The sequence below is a fragment of the Alosa alosa genome, chromosome 12 (genome assembly GCF_017589495.1).
Source record: "Alosa alosa isolate M-15738 ecotype Scorff River chromosome 12, AALO_Geno_1.1, whole genome shotgun sequence".
Lineage (NCBI taxonomy): Eukaryota > Metazoa > Chordata > Actinopteri > Clupeiformes > Clupeidae > Alosa > Alosa alosa.
In genome coordinates this window covers 11,729,767-11,749,736 of record NC_063200.1, presented here as the reverse complement: position 1 = coordinate 11,749,736, position 19,970 = coordinate 11,729,767, and the positions used below count along the sequence as shown (strand labels likewise).

The window sequence follows — 19,970 nt, the reverse complement described above, 5'->3', positions numbered from 1 at the left end:
TGAAAAATATCATGTAAAAAAAATATCATCAATGCTGGCCAATTTATTCTAATGTGAGAGGTCTGTCATTTTTTTCTGCAATGGATTGTAGTTGTTGTAAGCACGTGATATTCCAATGGTACCAAATAATTATGCCTTCGCTCGTTTTACTTCCACCATAAACCCTCACTCAAACTGTTTGGATTAAACACAAATTACTCCAATATTTTGGCACAGAGTGGTGGCAACGCGGTGCACACTGATGAGTCACATGACCAAAGTTAGAGACCACGTGGTGCGTGAGTCAGTAGCCATGCAAGTTGTCATCGTGGAGGAGTGCTGATGTTTTCAAACCGAAAATGGACATTTAAAAAGGCCTGTTTGCCTAGCAGGGGCTGGCCTACCTAAGAGGATATCTTCAAACGTTATTCTGCGATTTAGGCCTAGCTTTAGACGATGGAGTGGCAGGGGAGTGGAGCGTCTAACAGTATGTGTCCTGTGGACGAAAACTGCAGCAGCGGTTCGAATGATCATCTTTCGACTTCACCGCTACTGCATGGGGTAAACTTCTTCGCTTTGCAAACTAATAAAGAGTGCTCATATTTAGCTCTTATGAGTGTAACATATACAATAGCAAAACATAAGCTATAATATTGTGAATCAAGCCCTCCTACTGTGACACAGACAGGTGCCACTTATGCTAACAGTTAGCTAACGAGTCAAGTTAGGCAAAAGACCCTGTTAGCTACACGAGATAGCATAACAATTAGCTGGAACATGGCTTGTAAAACATGTATTGCAGAGTGTATGTAATACGATTTACTTTCATTGTTGTCAGCATATCAGGTGTTAGTGCTTTAACCAACGAGATATCGCCCAGGTCCATTACTTTATCACATGTAATGCTCTGTAGAATTGTCAGATGAAACTGTGGTAGTAGACTAGTTAGCCTGTGTTAACTCGCTAGTCTTACCGCGATGGTGGACTAAGAGTGTCAAGCAAGCACAGTGCAGGCAAAATGCCTAACTTATCAAATGTAACTATTATCAGTTTGTAAGGCACATCACAATGTTTATTGTGCATGCTGTCAGAAAGGCTTCAGCGTAAAGCAACCATGTCGCCTGTAGCCTACTAATTAGCATTTTTTGCAGCGCGGGAACACACCTCATCTTAGCAAAAATATTGGATGTGTAAGTTGAAAAAGTGACTCAGGCTTTTCCATGGAGCGTGGTTGCCACAACATAACAGCTTTCAGCGCGTGCGGGGCCATGAGATCACTCCTCATTGTTAGCTGCGACATCACTGCATCTGTGAGATGATATTTATGTTCCGCCAACTGGGCGCATGACAGGAGGATAATCTTATTCCGTTCAGCAAACCACATCAGAGACCAGCACATGCACTCATTTCTAATGAAGCCATAATTACTCGCCGCTAGAATAAGATGCCCATTCTCTGCAGTCGTAATGAGCAATATTGTGGTGTAACTGTTGCCATACAATGCGAAGTATGCGGCAAATATCTCTCATCACTTACCATGTGGTCGCGGGTAATTAGGAAAATATGTTTAATTGTTCCTGGCCCGGGTGACTAAATGCTTAGGCCCAGATTGTATGCAGTGTGAGACGACTATTTGGGCTATGAAATCATCCTTTCCGTTGTGATGGGAACGTGGGAAAAGGAAGCGTGCCTAGGGCTTGTTCCTTAGTCATGATGACATGTATGCTACAAGATAGCTCTTTACCTCACTTCTGCTCCCACTGTTCCCCAAGACCCCCACACTCCCCAGAGCGTGTCATGTGTCACTAAATTTGGATTTCTCAGGGGGTCAGAGTGTATTTCAAACCTCAGAGCCTGTGTGTGTGCTTGCATGAACACTTGAGCGTGGATGTGTTCTCTTGGCTGCATATTAATATTGATGTCTTTATGTGTATGTGTGAGTGTTCATTTCTTTGAGAAAGAGGGAAGGAGAGTGCTGCGTTGGGTCAATTGTTTTAGAAAAATCAGGTGCTCTTCGGGAATGGACAAGAATGATACTGAAAACAAGCTGCGACTGTCCAGTCTGTGTGAGGTTTCTTGATGGAAAAAAATGTAAAAGGCAGTCAGAGGTCCGAGGCACACTGATTTAGTGAAAAGATTAAAAATCCTTTATTCCATTGGATTAGGCTAGCGCCTACGCGTTTTGACTCTAATGAGTTTTCCTCAGGGCAATCAGTAGTTAAACCCACCGGTGTTCTTTAAAAACAATCAATGAACGTCATGCGATCTGGTCACATGACAGAACACATACCAATACAAGATACAATATTAATCTATAATGAATAAAAAACTTTTCATCACCAAGCCAAGGTAGAAGGATAAATACACAAACAGTTATCATTTATTTGATTTTGTTTTGTGAGTGAATGAATGTGCGCCCACACATATGTGTATTCATTAGTTTGTATGGTTCTGTGTGGGTGTGTTCGAGTGAGTGAGTAAGTAAGTATGTACCCCTGCACACATGAGTATTATTGTGTGTGTGTGTGTGTTCGAGTGAGTGAGGAAGTATGTACTTCCGTACACATGTGTATTAATCTGTTTGGTTGTGTGTGTGTGTGTGTGTGTGTGTGTGTTCTCCTCCCCCTGCAGGCCAGTGCGGAGAGCATGGCGTCGCTGTGCCAGCGGCAGCAACGCTGCGTGAAGGCCTCTATCGTGTCCAGCTGGCAGCTGGTGGAGGCGCAGGACCAGCTGTGCGGCCTGGAGCTCCACGGCTCGGAGTCGGCCGAGCAGGAGCGTGCCCGCACCCTGGCCTCGTCCGCCGAGCTCTCCCAGACTGAGCGCGAGTGGCGCCTGAAGGAGAGCATGCTGGGAAGTGCCGACCCGAGAAGGAGTCCTGAGCTGAGCTCCAACGCCAGCCGAGACGTCTTCAACAAGGTGAACCAATCACAGCGATCACCAAGCTCACAGGCACTTTTGTCTGCATTCAATTGTGGGTCAGGCCGTTTACCATTTGAAGTAAATGTAAATCAGGTTACTAGGCCAAGTATACAAGGCCATGCTGATACAAGGAATTTGGTCTCTGCATTTATCCCATCCGTGAATTAGTGAACACACAGTGAACACACAGTGAGGTGAAGCACACACTAACCCAGAGCAGTGAGCTGCCTTGCTACAGCGGCGCTCGGGGAGCAGTGAAGGGATAGGTGCCTTGCTCAAGGGCACTTCAGCCGTTCCCACTGGTCGGGATCGAACCGGCAACCCTTCGGTTCCAAGCCTGAAGCCCTAACCAGTAGGCCACAACTGCTCCAGTGCTTGCATTTCTTTAAGTGTTTTCCAATTTGCTGTCTGATGAGGATGGTTAATTATTTGTAAGCTAATGGTAACCCAGGGATAAACAACAATACATTTAAAAATGTTTTAAAGTTGCCATTTTGTAGAGCACTACACCCAAGTCCTATAGATTTTCACTGAAACTTATCCACATTAATTTTGAACGTTTAAACCGGAAACCCTCTAGGAACAGATTGAAAGGGGTTCTAAAGGAGATTGTATTTCTTGTCTGCTCAGAGTATCATCAATATGCAAAGCAGCATCAACTACATGGACCAGGACAAGAGCAAAACCTTCGTCCAGAAGCATGAGCCGCAGGTCAAACATTTTGGTGAGTGTCCCAAGTTTTAGCTTGCAAGCCGGTTGTTGTGTTGTTTGATGTTGAGACAGATCTCTAAAAAAAATAAAAATGTAATTCAGATATGATTCCAGACATATTCCAATCCACACCTCACTTGAAGCTGATAGACATCTGCTAATAGCCGATAGACATAAGTGCACCTGTAGAATGCATGCAGCAAAAGTTGTCAGACTGTGTATACTGTCACACACACCCAGAACAGAGAGTGATAGTCCTTGATGTATAGGCTATGCACTGCCTTTTCAAGTCCACATGAACCTGAAATACATCCTGATGTAGCAGAGTCTGTTAAAATATTCTGCGTGTGTGCGTGCAGGCATGCTGAGGAGATGGGATGACAGTCAACGTTTCCTCTCTGAACATCCCCATCTGATCTGCGAAGCGACAGCCAATTACCTGATCCTGTGGTGCTTCCGGCTACAGGCAGAGGAGGTCAGTCCAACACACCGCAGGATAGACTCCATCCAGCCTTAACTCCTCATGTTGGAGCCCCTAAGACATGTGCAACTCACAGTTTATAATGGTAGATTTGTACCATTATTATTACCACACAGTTTTATTAATAGTTGTAGTGTTTGGGCAAACTTGACGTTTGTGGCGTAGTGGATAAGCTCTTCCACCAGACACTTGGATTGGATTTGTAGATATTGTCATGAAGTCTAGCTGTGCAGGTAATCCAATAATATTGCTGTCTCGTCCTTGAAAAGGGGCTTCCTGTATTATCTTACAGAAAGCTTGTTCCTTTAAGTAGATGTGTTAAGGCTTAATGAGTTTGACCAGTCCTACCTCTGACTCCAAACTCATGGACATACTCGTCAGTGTCTGGACTGGTACTCTAATGCCAGAGACATGTTGTCGTTTTATCCCCGGTACAGTTCTAGCACGTCATGTCATGTCATGTCATGTCTCTTTTTTTTTTTCCTTCTCTCTCTCTTTCTTCCCTTGAATTTCCCCTTGGGGATCAATAAAGTATCTATCTATCTATCTATCTATCTATCTTTCTCTCTTAATTCAATTTAATTCAGTGAGCTTTATTGGCATGACCGTTCAAAAACAAACAGTGTTGCCAAAGCATATACACTATGAAGTACTGTATAATGCCCTCTCTCTCTCTCCATCTCTCTCTCTCTCTCCCTCCCTCCCTCTCACTTTCTCCCTCGCTCTCTCCCTCCTCTCTCTTTTTCACCCCGCCCTCCCTCTCTCTCTCTCCCTATCACTTTCCCTCGCTCTCTCACTCCCTCTCTCTCTCTCCCTATCTCTCTCTCCCTCCCTCTCACTCCCTCCCTCTTGCTCTCTCTCCCTCCCTATCTCTCTCTTTCTCCCTCCCTTCCTCCCTCCCTCTCGCTCTCTCACTATCTCTCTCTCCCTCCCTATCTCTTCCCCTCCCTCCCTCTCGCTTTCACTCTCCCCCTCTTTCTCTCTCTCTGTATACTGTATAATGCCCTCCCTCTCTCCCTTTCTCTCTCATTCCCTCCCTATCTCTCTCCCTTCCTCCCTCCCTCTCGCTTGCTCTTTCTCTCTCCCTCCCTCCCTCTCGCTCTCTCTCTCTCTCTCTCTCTCTCTCTCTCTCTCTCTGTATACTGTATAATGCCCTCTCTCCCTCCCTATCTCTCTTCCCCTCCCTCCCTCTCGCTCTCTCACTCTCCCCCTCTTTCTCTCTCTCTGTATACTGTATAATGCCCTCCCTCTCTCTCTCTTTCTCTCCCCCTCTCCCTCTCTCTCATGTATGAGTTGATGTACATTATGTACTCCTGTGTCCTGCTGCAGAAATCAGCGCTGATGGAGCAGGTGGCCCACCAGGCCGTGGCTATGCAGTTCATCCTGGAGATGGCCAGTAGCTCTCAGCAGGACCCCAGAGGTGTCTTCCGCCAGTTCTTCCAGAAAGCCAAAGTAAGGGCTTCTACATACTCGACGCACCCGACCGGTAGCGCGACACCGTGACGTCAAAATGACGTAGATTTTGCTGGCGCGCCAGGATTTTAGCGCGAGGTAGCGCACCACTGGTTTTTTTTTCAGATGAGCGCGACAAAGCGGAAACAGGAAGATGGACTAGTTCGAGGGCAAGCGAGAGTTGCAGTGTTTTGTTACAGTCGTGAATTTTTAATTGTTTGCTGGATAAGTTAACAAAGTTACCAGCGAGAGTTGCAACACATGGAATTAAGAGGAAAGAATAGAAACTATTTATTTTCAAACAAAGGATATCTATCAAGGCCTGAACAAAATCTCTTTCCACTTCAGGAAATTACACAAACTCAGCCAGCTGCTAGCTAGCTAGCCAGCTAACTAAACTGTTTAAATTATTAAAATTATCTAAATTATCTATGACTAAAGTATCTATCTATATATTCATCTATCTATCTATCTACCTGTGCGCACACCTTGGAAACTAGATGATAATGATGGTGGTAGTTGTGAATAGTAGCAACCAAAGTCTGAAGTACCATCACAGAGGCTAGCTAATAGCAGAGCCAGTTTACATTCGCTGCTACTAGTGTTTCTTAATGCAGCTTCTTCTGCTGTGTAACGTAGTTAGCGTTAATCTTTTCACAACAGCTGACACCTCTGTTCAGGAGAATATTGCAACTAGTGTCGTGGACCACGGCCGCTAAGTATAAATGGTTATGGGCGCTTCTGTGGCGCCACATTGTCGCTACTACGATTGGTCGGGTGCGTCGAGTATGTGGGACGTTTAAGTCATCATCACTCCACATCATGATCTATATATTTGATCTATATCTTATCAGCCGGCAGAAAGCTCTCCCTGAGGTTAAACATGTCTTTCTTAGCAGTGGCCTTGCCCAGTCAAACAGCAGCATACAAAGTATTTCTATCCCCCATTTCAACACAAGCACAAACTTGTTACGTTACAATGTTACAAACGTTACAACCTTGGGTGGCACTCTGTGCATAGAAAATGCACTATATAAATACAACATACTTACTTGGTTACTTACTTACTCAGTGTGTGTAATGACAACATGAAAATGTAACTTAAATTTAATAAAAATGTTACAACAGAGGTTCAAAGGATGAGTGTAAATTGAAATAATTCAAATACAAAAAAAGCATGCTTCCATCTCTTAGAGAACACAGTGAGCTAAAATTAACCTAGTGATGATGCTCTGTGGTTTTATTCTGGACCCCAAAAAGAGACAGTATAATGCATGCTGTGAACAGGAATAAGAATTCCCACCATGTGGAATGGAAGCAAATAAGAATAGCTTTATGGTTATGGGATTTGGCAGACCCTTTTGTCCAAAGCGACATACAAATACAAAACAATATAATACTTAAATTTAACAGGGAACCATTTAAAAATGTTCATTTAAAAAGGTCAGACTACAGTAAGGAGAATAGCAATAATAAACAACAATGTCAATTCAATCAATAGCCTAATAAAAATTAAGGAAAATAGCAACAATAAACAGTAATGTCCAGTTCAATCAAATATAATAACAATAGCATGGTAAGACTACATTAAGGAGAATATCAATAATAAACAACGTCAAATTAATCAACAGCCTAATGAAAATAAACAATACCATAATATACAAACCATAACACATAAGAAGCGCTTAATAATCTAAGTGCATGTTGAACAGATATGCCTTTAGACCCCTCTTCAAAAACCCCAAACTATCACTGGAATGGAGAGCACTGGGCAACTCATTCCACCAACATGGAACCACTGAGGAAAAGAGTCTTGAATTTGACCTAGCATTTATGGCTGGTCGACATAGACGCTCATCAGAAGACCTTGTAGAGTAAGACTGTGAAGAGGATATTATTGTGTGTCAAAGCTGGCTCCTCCCCTCACTTCCACCTGAACAAGTCCAATCCGCGCGTGAGGGTCATTTTTGAACACTCAAGTCCGTTTTAGATCTGGACCCAATAACCCGGGCATTGTCCGGAGTTCATGTCTGAAAGAGGCTAAAGATTAGATTTAACTTTATTGTCATTGTGCAGAGTGCAAGTACAAAGACAACGCAATGCAGTTTGCGTCTAACCAGAAGTGCAAAAAAGCAGAAACATGCAATGTGATATACAAAGTACAGACAGGACAAGACTGTAAAGAGGAATGATCCTCACATAGTTAACAATAACTATTGCATGTAAACAGTGTTTCCCCTACAATGTATTCATCAGCGGCGCCGCTCTTGGAATTCAAGCGCCACTGCAAAAAAAGTTGCCTAATTAAAAAAAAAAATGGCCTTAAAGTGAACTTCAGGAACAGCTGCCGTTCGTTCAGGTTTCATGTCAACAAATAATAGTAGGCTAAGCGTTGAAGCTTAATCAGGATTTCACAGGAGATCACGCTTGTTTGTGTTTATGTTTAAGTTTATTAGCAGACGCAATTTTGTGCAAAAAAACGTAGCCTACATTACCAAGGAACCAAATTAAACACGCCAGCAGGATAGCTTGCCCTTACCTTCAGTAGCCTATTCCCAGATCAATTCCACGTATTGTTTCGTTTTTGTTTGTGATACAGGCAATGCTTTCAAGCCGTGTTGCTAACATACCTAGGTTGTGAAACTAAGGTCTAGCTAGCCTATTGGTGCGTTTAATTGAATTTGAGTAATAGGATACGCAACCATTTATATCTGAGATAGTTTGTAATTCCTGTAGAGCTCACCAAAATTATAGATATGATACAAGACACTTATTCGCTCTTCACTCTTCGGGTTTTTGAGCATTTTATTTTACCAAATGACATGGAAAACATAATTAATTTCATCCACATATTCTTATGCAGCATGCATAACAATGCTACTAAGTTAGCCTAAAACCGTGAGAATCAAGCAAGCCTCACGGGCCGTCACGGCATTAAAGTGACAGGCACTCAATTCGACTTGCACAGCACCAATACAGTAGCCTAGAAATCTAGACGCGCCCCTAGCGGCAGCAAATTACATTTGCTTGCAGGGCTAGTCTAGCAACTCTCCGTTGGCTTGTGAGCTCCAGAAATCGAAACTCCATCAGGCCAATGAAATCGTATAGAGTCAAGTAGGGTGGGCTTAACATAATGATTGATGGCAGAGTTGCAACGGTTTGGCTTGAATTCCCTGCTACTTGAAAACAAATAAGATGGATGTTGCTGTTGGTGAACAGTGTGACACGAGTTAAGCTTTTATTAAGTTGGCAAATGTTTGAACTAGCCAACTAGCTCCGCTGGTGGGAAATGCATGGGACTCATAGCGCTGCCGCTGTCCTATTGCGTGCAGAGGGAATTTGAAAGACAACTGATTATCCCACCCCTCGGACTGAGAACTGCGAACGGTGAGTGCCCAGACCCTACATTTTAATGTGGGTCTGGCTCGTCAGGCTACCAATACAGTGTAATGACATGAAAGAGAAGTCTATATAGTTTATACAGTGCTGGGCAAAAGTTAAGACACCCATGCTGAAATTGACTAAAGGGAGGAATAAAAAACATATTTTGCCTTTTGTCTTAATGCCTTAATTAAAAAAAAAATAGGACATAAATTATTTTTTAATGTATCATGTATCGTAAATAAATAAATGTTATTATATAAATAAATGTCTTAACTTATGCACAGCACTGTATATTCTAAGTAGTTATAGTTTGTACAGTGGCCTACAGTGTACAGTTGTACAGTAGCTAATGACTAATAATGTACATGAAAAAGGTGAAAGAAAAACATGAATAATCCTGTTCAAGTACTGCAATAATCATGCTTTGTAAATGCTTGTGTTGATGGTTATGTCATAATTTGTAACTCAATCTGTCAATTTCTTTCACAAAATCCACCAGAAGTCACCATTTAAGGAGTCATTTCAAATTTTTCTCTTTTTTTGGGTGGGTGGGTGGGGGCTTCCTACGATCAACAGCACCGCTGCTGGAAAAATTTCTAGGGGAAACACTGAAGCACATAATCACATCAATGAAATTTATCTGTAAAAGGTGCCACGCAAGTTTTAGTCCCAAATTGAAAGCCCTAAGTGAAAAACAGGACATTTCAGGGGATACTCTTTAGCATATTTTGCTGAATAAATATGTAAAGCTGAAGAGTTACAAAGTACAGTCCCAAGATGAACAGACACGGACTTATATAAATCTCACTGGAGAAAAGAGAGGAGATGAGACGAGTGATGGAATTCCCAAAGTCTCCAAGTCTTTTGAAATGCTGTTAGTTTGTGCAATTGCCAAATTGTCTCTGTTACAGTATGTCTCTGCAAAGTGGCACTGGGTGCAGTTTTTGGAGTAAGTGCTGGGCACTTAACCATCCACATGAAAATGAAAAGTACTGGACCCAGGACTGATATAAGGGTCACACCCTTTCAGCCTTTAAAATGCTCAGCAATGTTAACCAGAGAGGTCTGTAGCTTGCAAACATTGTATTTTGTTTGCTGAATATTTTTGTAATAACATACAAATTCTATGATGACTCAAAGCTTTTCCACTCATTTATTTGAGGCATCAGATTATTTTTGGTGGAGTTTGCATCTGGGCCAAACTTCCCATTTTACCGTAAAACCTAATTATAAGTCCCATAGCCCTCAGCACAGACAGATGATGAGGCCTTATGCAAGGGAAATCATCACCTAAAAATAGTTCATCAGACCAAGCCATGCAATGTGTCTGTTGGGTAAAAGCCCGACCTAGCTACTCCCTCACACATTGAAAAGACCAATATCTTGACTCCGACTGGTTTCTTTCAGGAGTTATTTTTAGCCAAGGACATTGAATTCCAAAGGATTGTTTATAGCCGGCCCTAGATGTTATAAATTACCTACACTTTGTTTTGATGCCTGGCTCTGTTTCTTTCTCCCATTAAAGGCAGGGCAGGAGGGCTATTTGGACGTCTTCCACACAGAGCTGGAGGGCTTTAAGCGGAGAGTGAAAGAGTACGCCATGGCGTCCAAGCTGGAGACCCCCAAGGCCAGCGAGCTGCAGCCCTCCACCCCATGCTGCCGCCTGGATCCCAAAGAGGTGCTGGAGTCTTTGCCGCCGGTAGGATTCCATGAAGGTTTCCGATATAGGGTTCTGGCATCAAATGTTCAAATACACATATTTGCTGACTCACACACAAGCATGTATATATATATATACACACACACACACACACTGGGCCTTGTCCTGACTGGATGTCTGCTCTGACTTGTGTAAGGCCTGTCTTTTGCTCAAACTTTTTGCATTTCTAAAGAATGCCTTTGCATTCAATTTACATGTGTGTATACCTGTGTTTGATCTAGCTGGCCATGGCCAAAGATTCCCAACACCCGCTCATGCATAAAGTGACCATTTGCTCCTTGTTCTGGCCCCTCTACTGAGAGGGTAACTCAGTCCTGGGCCTACTTGATGTCTTATAGTGAGATAGGCCAACCTCATTATCAATACAGTATTGCTCTGTAAATATGTGTTGTGAATAATACATTCATGTTTGGTCTTGAATTAATACTTGTAATGTGGGCAACAGTCGTATCATGGTTTCATTACAACTTAATGTATCTGTGCATAGTTGTAGACTAAGAATTACACTGTAGCATAAAGTTATGATATCCACCTGGGCCACACCCATCCACCTCAGACAACAAAGACTCTGACGAGTCGGGGGTAGCCCAAGTGAATGATAAAGTGGAGGCTTTTGTCCTCCTCGGGCTCTTCTTTTCCATCTTGGACCTCTTCTCTGGGTCTCCCTATATAAGCACAAGCCCAAAGACAAACAAAGTAGGCTATCCTTTGTTCTCTTACTGAGGAAAAGTAAGAGTGAATACAGGATTTTTGATTATAATGAGTTCACTATGTAATAGCCTGCTATGTCCCAACTTTCATGCTAATGAAGCAACTTTAAAGGAACCATATGTAAGATTGTGGCCAAAACTGGTACTGCAATCACTTTCAAATTACCGTAGAGCGGTGTATCCCCTCGCCCTCCCCCCTGGTTCGAGGTTGCCAACCCGGATGCCGAAACACTGCTGATTTCGTGATTAGTAGATAGGTGGAGGGTGGCACATCAGGCCAAAACACAACATGACATGACAAAACACAACATCAACATCAGTTGAGGGCTGCAACTTCACTTTTTAAAATGACAATATCCTGGCTGGACTACTGTTGTCAGTGATATAATTATTTGAAATGAACATGATTTCTTAATGTCTAGTGACATATCAGGGCCATTTTATGATATAATTGAAATACATTTCTTACATACGGTTCCTTTTAAAGGAACACAGCGACTTTTTGGGACTTAATCTCATTCACCGTGTTTCCCAGAGTTCGATAAGTCGAACGTGCGATATGTATGTGGTATGGAATATGTATGTGATATGTATGCGATATGTATGTGGTGTGGAATTGGGTTAGCCTATTCACCGTCTCCCCTAGAGTTAGATAAGTGAGCAAACGCATTTCTGTCTCCTTACATGCATTGTCTTATAGCTTAGTGAATGGAACCTCTAGTTGCATTGTTGGGGCAGCCGTGGCCTACTGGTTAGCACTCTGGACTTGTAACCGGAGGGTTGCCGGTTCGAGCCCCGACCAGTGGGCCACGGCTGAAGTGCTCTTGAGCAAGGCACCTAACCCCTCACTGCTCCCCGAGCGCCGCCGTCGTAGCAGGCAGCTCACTGCGCCGGGATTAGTGTGTGCTTCACCTCACTGTGTGTACACTGTGTGCTGTGTGTGTTTCACTAATTCACAGATTGGGTTAAATGCAGAGACCAAATTTCCCTCACGGGATCAATAAAGTATATATACTTATACTTATACTATAGTAAAAGTGAGCCAATAAAAAAATCCCTAATTACTTGTGGCCTGGTAATCACAACGAGTAGGCTACAACTTGCAATGCAGATTAAGAGGACGAGGCGATTTAGGCAGATATATCGACTTGAGACTACAGTATATTGGAGCGAAGCACTGCTACTTGGGTGAAGAGATATCACGCAACACATAGCCTACCTTGTCTCACTCGCCACAGCACAGACAATCTCTAGGCTACTCTTCAAAAACAGCCCCTACAAGATGCTTGGCGATTCTGACCTTTTGACGATCGAAACTATCTCAGCAACAGAGACATGAAACATGCCCCAACTGGTCCATCACTAGGGCTACAAGAACTAGAGTCAAGAACTAGGCCTACAGTGCATTCTCCTTCAAGATGCCTGGTGCATTGTCCCCAAATATGTTGCTGGCTGCACTGCATTCTAAGCCATTCTATGTTACACACCCCATAGCTATTTTGTCATTCAAAATGTTAGAATGGCTTAGAATGCAGTGCAGCCAGCAACACATGTTATGTAGGCTATGTAGAGTATTGGTCTTCACAACTGTAAATGCCCCCGCCCCTTTTTTACAATATAAAAATGTCTAGTCATTTGTTATACCAATAGGCCTACTATAATAACAGTGCCGCATGGGGATTTGAAGAAAGAGGACCGATGCAGGCTATTTTTTAGACCATTAGTAATTAAACAAAGTGTTCTATCATCATGGTCATGTGATCATTGAGGGCGAAGAGTGTCCAGCGCTCCACACTCAACTTGTTGACCATGATGAGTGCACCATCCGTGTAGCCTACTTGCAGCGCACTTTGTTGTCAAAATTATCAGTGTGAATGCACTCATGTGAATGAATACACAGTGCTAGTGACGACCTAGTGACCATCCAAAGGATTTACATCTTATTATTGTGTATAAAAAATATTACATTAAAAAGGAAAATGGTTGTGCTTTTGATTTTTGAATATTTTTAAAAACAGTATAGTTCTCTACTTCAACTCCATTAGCATTTTGACTTTACAACTTTCACTTGTATTGGAGTAATATTTGACAAGGTGTATCTGTACTTTCACTTAAGTAAAGGAATTGTGTAGGCTACTTTGTTTACCTCTGCTATTGGTTTTACCAAGAATATTTGGCAGTATTTTTAAACTACAAAAATACACACCTTTAAAGTATTTTGGTAGAAAATGCAAAGCCATCCTCCTTCTAACCTCTGTGCGTGAGACCTTCTCAGCAGCAAGCACATGCTCCAGTACAGAATATACGGCCCCCACTGACGTGCAAATGAGCGATAGAAAACCGCAAATGAAAGCTTGATATTTATGTTGCAAAACACAACGCTGATATGGGTAAGCTTGAAATGCCATCAGTCATTGATGATGATTTATTGATCGTTTCGGTTAGCTCCGTGGAGCAAATTTAATTGTTTAGGCTATATCGAACCCATCGAACCACATCAAAGAGATCAGAGGATCCATCACAATATCACATGATCCAAGTCAGACGACAAATGGTAGCATGTTCAGTGATGTTCATCCCTTCTCACAATAGATAAGAGACCTGCATTCCATGCAAAATAACGTTGCAATGCAGGTGTAACGTTAACGATGAACTTGAGGCTGCTGAAGTTGGTATGGGCAGAAAATAGTTTTTATAAAATTTTACCCATGCCGCAAGTCAAGTCATTACAAGTCAAAGGGGCAAAGTCAAAGTCGAGTCTCGAGTCAATAGCATGGAAGTCCAAGTCGAGTTACAAGTAATTTCTAGTTTTATCGAGTCTGAAGTCATGAAAATCGTGACTCGAGTCCAAGTCATGTGACTCGAGTCCAAGTCATGTGACTCGAGTCCACACCTCTGCTTCTGTGAATTGGTTAAGTTTCCTTTGTTACCATTTGCTACTTTGTTACAGTAGAACATGTGAGTTTACTTTTACCTTCAACTGAAATGATATTGGTTACATTTACCTTTAAGACTTAATGCCTAATAAATTGTTAATTTGCCTACCAATTGTATAGGCTATCTTAAATTCTCGTAGTGTGCCATGCCATTCTCCTCCATAGCTGATAAACTAGTTACTTGGTAATTGATTGGTGATACAAATTATTAATCAAATGGAGTCAGAATAACGAGTATGTAATAATATCAATGCTATTTAACTCTTTACACTATTTGTCCACACAAGCTCTTTCAAGCGAGGATAGCCTATAGCTCGACGTCTATGTTTCCAAGGCTATATAATTTCTCGCGTCTTACACTTGTTAAGTTGGGTTAGGTAACATGAGCTGAACTCGCAGTAGTTACCCTGCTGCCTCCGCAAAACCAGTTGAGGAACGGAGGTCATATGTTGCTGTTCTCCTTAATGTAGTCTGACTTTGAATTGTTCCCTGTTAAATTTAAGTATTATATTGTTTTGCATTTGTATGTCGCTTTGGACAAAAGCGTCTGCCAAATCCCATAACCATGTTGATTTTGTTGCTTGTGTATGGGAATTTCAGTTCTGTCATATGTTGATTTTGTTGCTTGTTGTGTGTCGTTGTCTGTGTTAGGAGTTAAAGGCAGGACTCCAGCTTCAGGATATGCAGACCCTACAGAATGTCCTTAGCACAATGAATCCACAGGTAAGGCCTCCAAGCCTTCAGAGATTTACCACATCTACCATTAAACATATCCAATGCAGTTTAGATGTTTTTTCATTTAGCAAATGACTTGTATGTATTATATTACAAGGGCCATTGCCCCGGAGCAATTTGGAGTGCAAAAAAACATCACATAAGACACAGGCACAAACATACCTCAACATAAGACACAGACGCTAACATACCTCAACATAAGACGCATGCGCAATCATACTTCAACATAAGACGCAGGCGCTAACATACCTCAACATAAGACACAGGGCCAGATGTACTTACATTTGCGAACGTAGCATTATAAGCGTTATGGACAAACAGCAGATTGCGAACGCTGTCAGACCCAAGTTTCCGTCATATTTATCAATCATTCAATCCTTAGTGTAAACTGCGCCTTTCTTAGCCTTTCTCCGCCCATAAACGCAATTTACGAACGCCCACAACTGAATGGCAGCTTTACATACAAGCTGTAGTTGAATGAAGTTAACTGATGACAACATTAAAAATAATCAAACGTTTAGCGATCATGAAATAATACCATGCATGATAAGATGTCAACAAGCAGGGAGATAATGAAGAACAGTAGTTCTACTCAAACTACTTGTGCACGTAGGCTATGGAAGATTGGTCAAATCTAGCAAGTAGGAAGGTTTAAGTGAATGACGAGAAAGTGAAAGTAAGACATTCAAGGCCAACGAAAGTTAATGTTGCTTTTGATAGTACAAAGACTTACAAAACTGGTGCTCTAAATAGCGATTCTGTTGTCTTTGAAATGTTCTTTTATTGACGCATTGAACTGCAATTTGGATTAACACCTGCGGAAGTATTTAGGCGCAGAATAGATGTGTGCTTTCAGGAGCAGTCTTTGTACATACCACGGAATACATAATTAAGCGCTCTTTACTCTTCCCCTTCCATCTTTTTACACTATACTCCCACTTTCCCCTGGATCCTCCCATGAATGCATATGCATGACATGAAAAACGCAATCTGCCACTTTTTCGCTCTTGCGACAGGCAGTTTGCGCTTTCACATCATTGAGGCCTGTTTGTACATACCTCGCAATGATTTTACACGCACATTGCGAAACAAATACGCCTGAAGTGGGCACAAAAGCGTTAGTACATCTGGCCCACAGTCGTAAACAAACCTCAACATAAGACACAGGCGCAAACCTCCAATTAACTCTATATTTTGAAAAATTATGCTAAAGTGTAGATAGTGTATCCAGTACATTTCACAGGGTTCCTACGGGTCATGGAATTTCTGGAATATCAGGGAATTTTGTTGTAGCAGTTTAAAATTTACTTGCCAAAATACATTAATATAAATATATTTTAATGCAGAATTGGTGTATATCTGGTTATTAGCTTTACTGCTTGCTTGAGTGTTTCAACTGTGTTTATTCAATGCCCATTTATTCATCTCACGCTTTAAAAAAGTGAAAGATTCTTGAACATTATGTGGGTGCTCTGAAATCACTGGTCGGTATATTGTACTATTAACAATATAGTAAGTCATGGAAATTCATTTTTTCTGTCATGGAAAAGTCATGGAATTTTACATTTGACTTAGACTGACGCCAAGGGGTGAATACGAATTCTTCCATCATGTTGCATCAGATGTCGTCAGTCTCTCATTTGGGGCAAGTTGGTTATGACTGCAGATGACATAAGTTTGGCTTTTCTGTTTTGAGGTTGCTCATATGTGTGTATCATGGGCTCACATGCTCACAAACTTGCCCTGTGGAACCGCTATGCAACAAATAGGATGGAGCTGTAGTCTTGGTTCTCTCTAGAGCCCCATCTTCACAAAGACAAAAACAAAGACTTTTAACATTACGCCGTGCAAAGCTTGTCTTTCGTTCATGATCTCCAAACTACTCCTAACGACATAGACACACGCGAACAGAATGATCCTCCATGACCACAAACAAAAATCCGTTTCAGTCACTTCAGTTGAAATTCCTCCAGATTTTCATTAGACCAATTCTCTTTAGACAGATATGACCTATAGTAAACCCTAATGCAAGGCCGGGGGACGCGAAAGGGCAAATTCTTGGGTCCGACTGTTTCCTTAAACAGGAAATGATGAAATCACTGTGCATTCACTCTAAGGATGAGTGTTCCCTGCCAAGTCGGGATAAAAGGGAAAACTTTATGGTGGAGGGGGGAGAGGTGTGTGTGTGTGTGTGTGTGTGTGTGTGTGTGTGTGTGGTGTGTGGTGTGGTGTGTGTCGGGGTGTGTGAAAAACCCTTTCCTCTCATATTCAACAGTATGTAGATAGTGTAATGGAAACCCAGGACGAGGGCCAGTTTAGGCCGAGCGACTGTGTCGCTGGTGGTTACATAATGCCCGTAATCTCCTTTAGCGGGCAGTTAATCTCGCCGCAGACGTTTCCTCCCCCATGACAATGTAAAGCTGAATCACACCCTTTAATAGCCTGAGCTGTCTCCCCCCTCTATTGTTGAATTTTGTGTGTGTGTGTGTTTGTTTGTGTCTGACTGAGTGTGTGTCAGAGAGAGGAAGACCATAAACACACACATTCGAAATGAACAAGCGCTTATTGCATATTATTTAACATTGTTCTTTCTTACTCTTTGTTTCTTCTCTTCTTTTGATCTGTCCATGATCCTCTCATCCCCCCACCCCACCCCACCCCACCTCTCCCTAACCTTTCGCTTGGACCGGTCTCTTGTCCTGCCACCAGGTGGCCGAGTACCATGTGAGGCGTTGCTTGGAGGCAGGCCTGTGGACCAGTGCTGACCGACTGTTCAAAGACGACACCACAGAAGCAGACGACTCTCGCATGATGGAGACGTAGTAGTGGACACACACACACACACACACACACACACACACACACACACACCTCCTCTCTTCTCATAGGATGCATACGATTAGGAAAACAAAACCAGAACACAGACTTGGGGAAGGGAGGAGGAAGAGGAAGATGATGATGAAAAGGGCTGCAGTCCTCAGAGACTATTTTCTTTGTCATTTGCGACTGAATGTGTGCTGCACTTTATATTTGTTTTGAGAGAAAAAAAAAAGAGTATTTTAAAGAACAGGAAAACGGTATTTTTTTAGGCACTTGTTTGGTGCTAACTTTCTTGTGGATTGACCGCAGGTGGCGACGAGTGGCCTGCAAAGCAGCCAGCCTTCACTGGAGACGGGCTTCTCCGAGTTTCAGGAGGTGCTGTGAGGAGATGCCTTGAGATTATTATTATTATTTTTTTTCTTTGCTATTGTTATTATTCTTTGTTCTCTTGGGTGTTCCTGCTCATTTTTTTTTTCTTGATCTGAAAAGCCATGGCTTTCTATTCATGAGGGAGAGTCACGAAAAGGAGAAGATGATTATTTAAAAGCAGAAATGGTCAGGTAGAAATGCTGTGCGTACTTCTTCTCCGACTGGTACTTGACTGCTCAGCAGCTGTGGTGGTGACTCGGCAGTGTTCTTGCTGAGTCATGCCCCCATGTGAGGCTTTGAAATTATGGCTTGAGCAGCACCCTCTTACCCCCACCCCCCGCAACATCACTGCTTGCATGACTTGGCAGGTGTTCAGTCCCAGACAAATGACCGCTTGGGTGTTGGTGGGGGTATATACACCAAGCAGCTGTCAAGCACTTGCTAACACTCTGTGGAGATTCATGAAATGTTTCTGTAGTTCCTTTTAGCTAAGTCAGAGAAGGCTGATAAAGAAAAATTAAAGTATCATGGGACAAAGTCCTCCTTATTAGTTCAATTTAAGAAACACATTTGCTCCTGTCTGTCCAGCTGTTGATTACTTTCAACCAGCAACAAGGAGGGCATTGTGTTAAAAGCAATCCAGATAATATTGCAATTGTTGAAGGGGTAAGGAGCTGCTACAGGTTGATCTCCAGTCACATGTCAATGAAGTGTTTTTAAAGCCAGATTGATTCAAAGAATTCAAAGCTGCTGTCGGATCAATGTAGCCGGTTTGTTTTGTAAAACGTATGCTGTGAACTTGCCCAAAGACATATAAGCTGCTGTCAGTGTACTTGCCATTTGTATTGAGACCTGTCTTCCCCAAGACATTAAACCTAGAAACTCTGGTGATGCTGAGGGTAACCTGATACTATGCGGCTGCCCCTAACTGTTTGCAACATCATCTTCTGAACAACTGAACAAAAACAAAAATAAATCTTCCATCATGCTGGAAGATTTTCACTATGTATGGTCATTACATACACCCCCCTCCCCGCAAGTGCTTGGCGATGACTTGAACAGGCTCACATCTTTATGCTGACAGCAGAGCATTCTGGACCTGATGCCGCTCAGGTCTGGCCCAATCAAGGTCTGACCAGAACCAGAGGAGTGCTGTAGCCAGCTGCTATTGACCATGAGGAGGGATGCATGAGGTACCTTCACTGAGCAGTGTCGAGTAGTGGTCGATGTGAGAAGCTGCCCACTGATGATGAAAGTTATCTAGATAAGTGCTTGTTGCCCAGTATCTGTGGGAATGTGCTACAACAGCATCTCAGCAGCGCTGTGCAACAACATTGCTCTTAAACTGGCCCTGCTCACTGTCACCTAGGGCAGTGTTGCTGGGCAACAATATGACAGGTTCCTATTGTTTTGATTGGATGATTGCGACAAGTTGCCTACAGGTGATTTTAGGTCTTTAGATAAAAATGTGTTGCCTAATGTCAGAGAATATTGCCCAAATAACATCAGCCAGTAACATTGCTCGCCCACATTGCTCAAAAAGTGGCCCCGTGCATCATGACCTTTGAGGTCATCTTGCCGCGTGGAAGAGCCATGGTCCTATTCCTTTGTTAGCCCGCTTTAAACAGGGTGTACACAACTTTATGGCAGAATCTCAGTAAATGTCTCAACACTGTTCTGTGGAAGACGGATTACTGCAATAAATATTAACGCAAACGAGTGTGTGGAGGTGTATTGTTATTCATCAAAGATGC

General features: G+C 42.5%; 1 protein-coding gene across 1 annotated transcript; it reads left to right on the top strand.

Moving 5' to 3' along the window:
• Positions 1-262: 262 nt before the first annotated feature.
• On the top strand, positions 263-19,935 carry cdc37l1 (cell division cycle 37-like 1). The gene is made up of 8 exons (XM_048259924.1): positions 263-540; positions 2,611-2,895; positions 3,529-3,622; positions 3,969-4,084; positions 5,420-5,542; positions 10,452-10,625; positions 14,944-15,015; positions 17,737-19,935. The coding sequence occupies exons 1-8, from the start codon at positions 436-438 to the stop codon at positions 17,848-17,850; spliced, it is 1,083 nt and encodes a 360-aa protein (XP_048115881.1). The 5' UTR covers positions 263-435; the 3' UTR covers positions 17,851-19,935.
• The last annotated feature ends 35 nt before the right edge of the window (positions 19,936-19,970 follow it).

Bases quoted from the DNA above. Each gene is read 5' to 3' on its own strand.
- cdc37l1 (XM_048259924.1), top strand. From the start codon at position 436: ATGGAGTGGCAGGGGAGTGGAGCGTCTAACAGTATGTGTCCTGTGGAC. The intron at 10,626-14,943 runs GTAGGATTCCAT...TGTCTGTGTTAG, and splicing joins TGCTGGAGTCTTTGCCGCCG to GAGTTAAAGGCAGGACTCCA. The intron at 15,016-17,736 runs GTAAGGCCTCCA...TCCTGCCACCAG, and splicing joins TTAGCACAATGAATCCACAG to GTGGCCGAGTACCATGTGAG.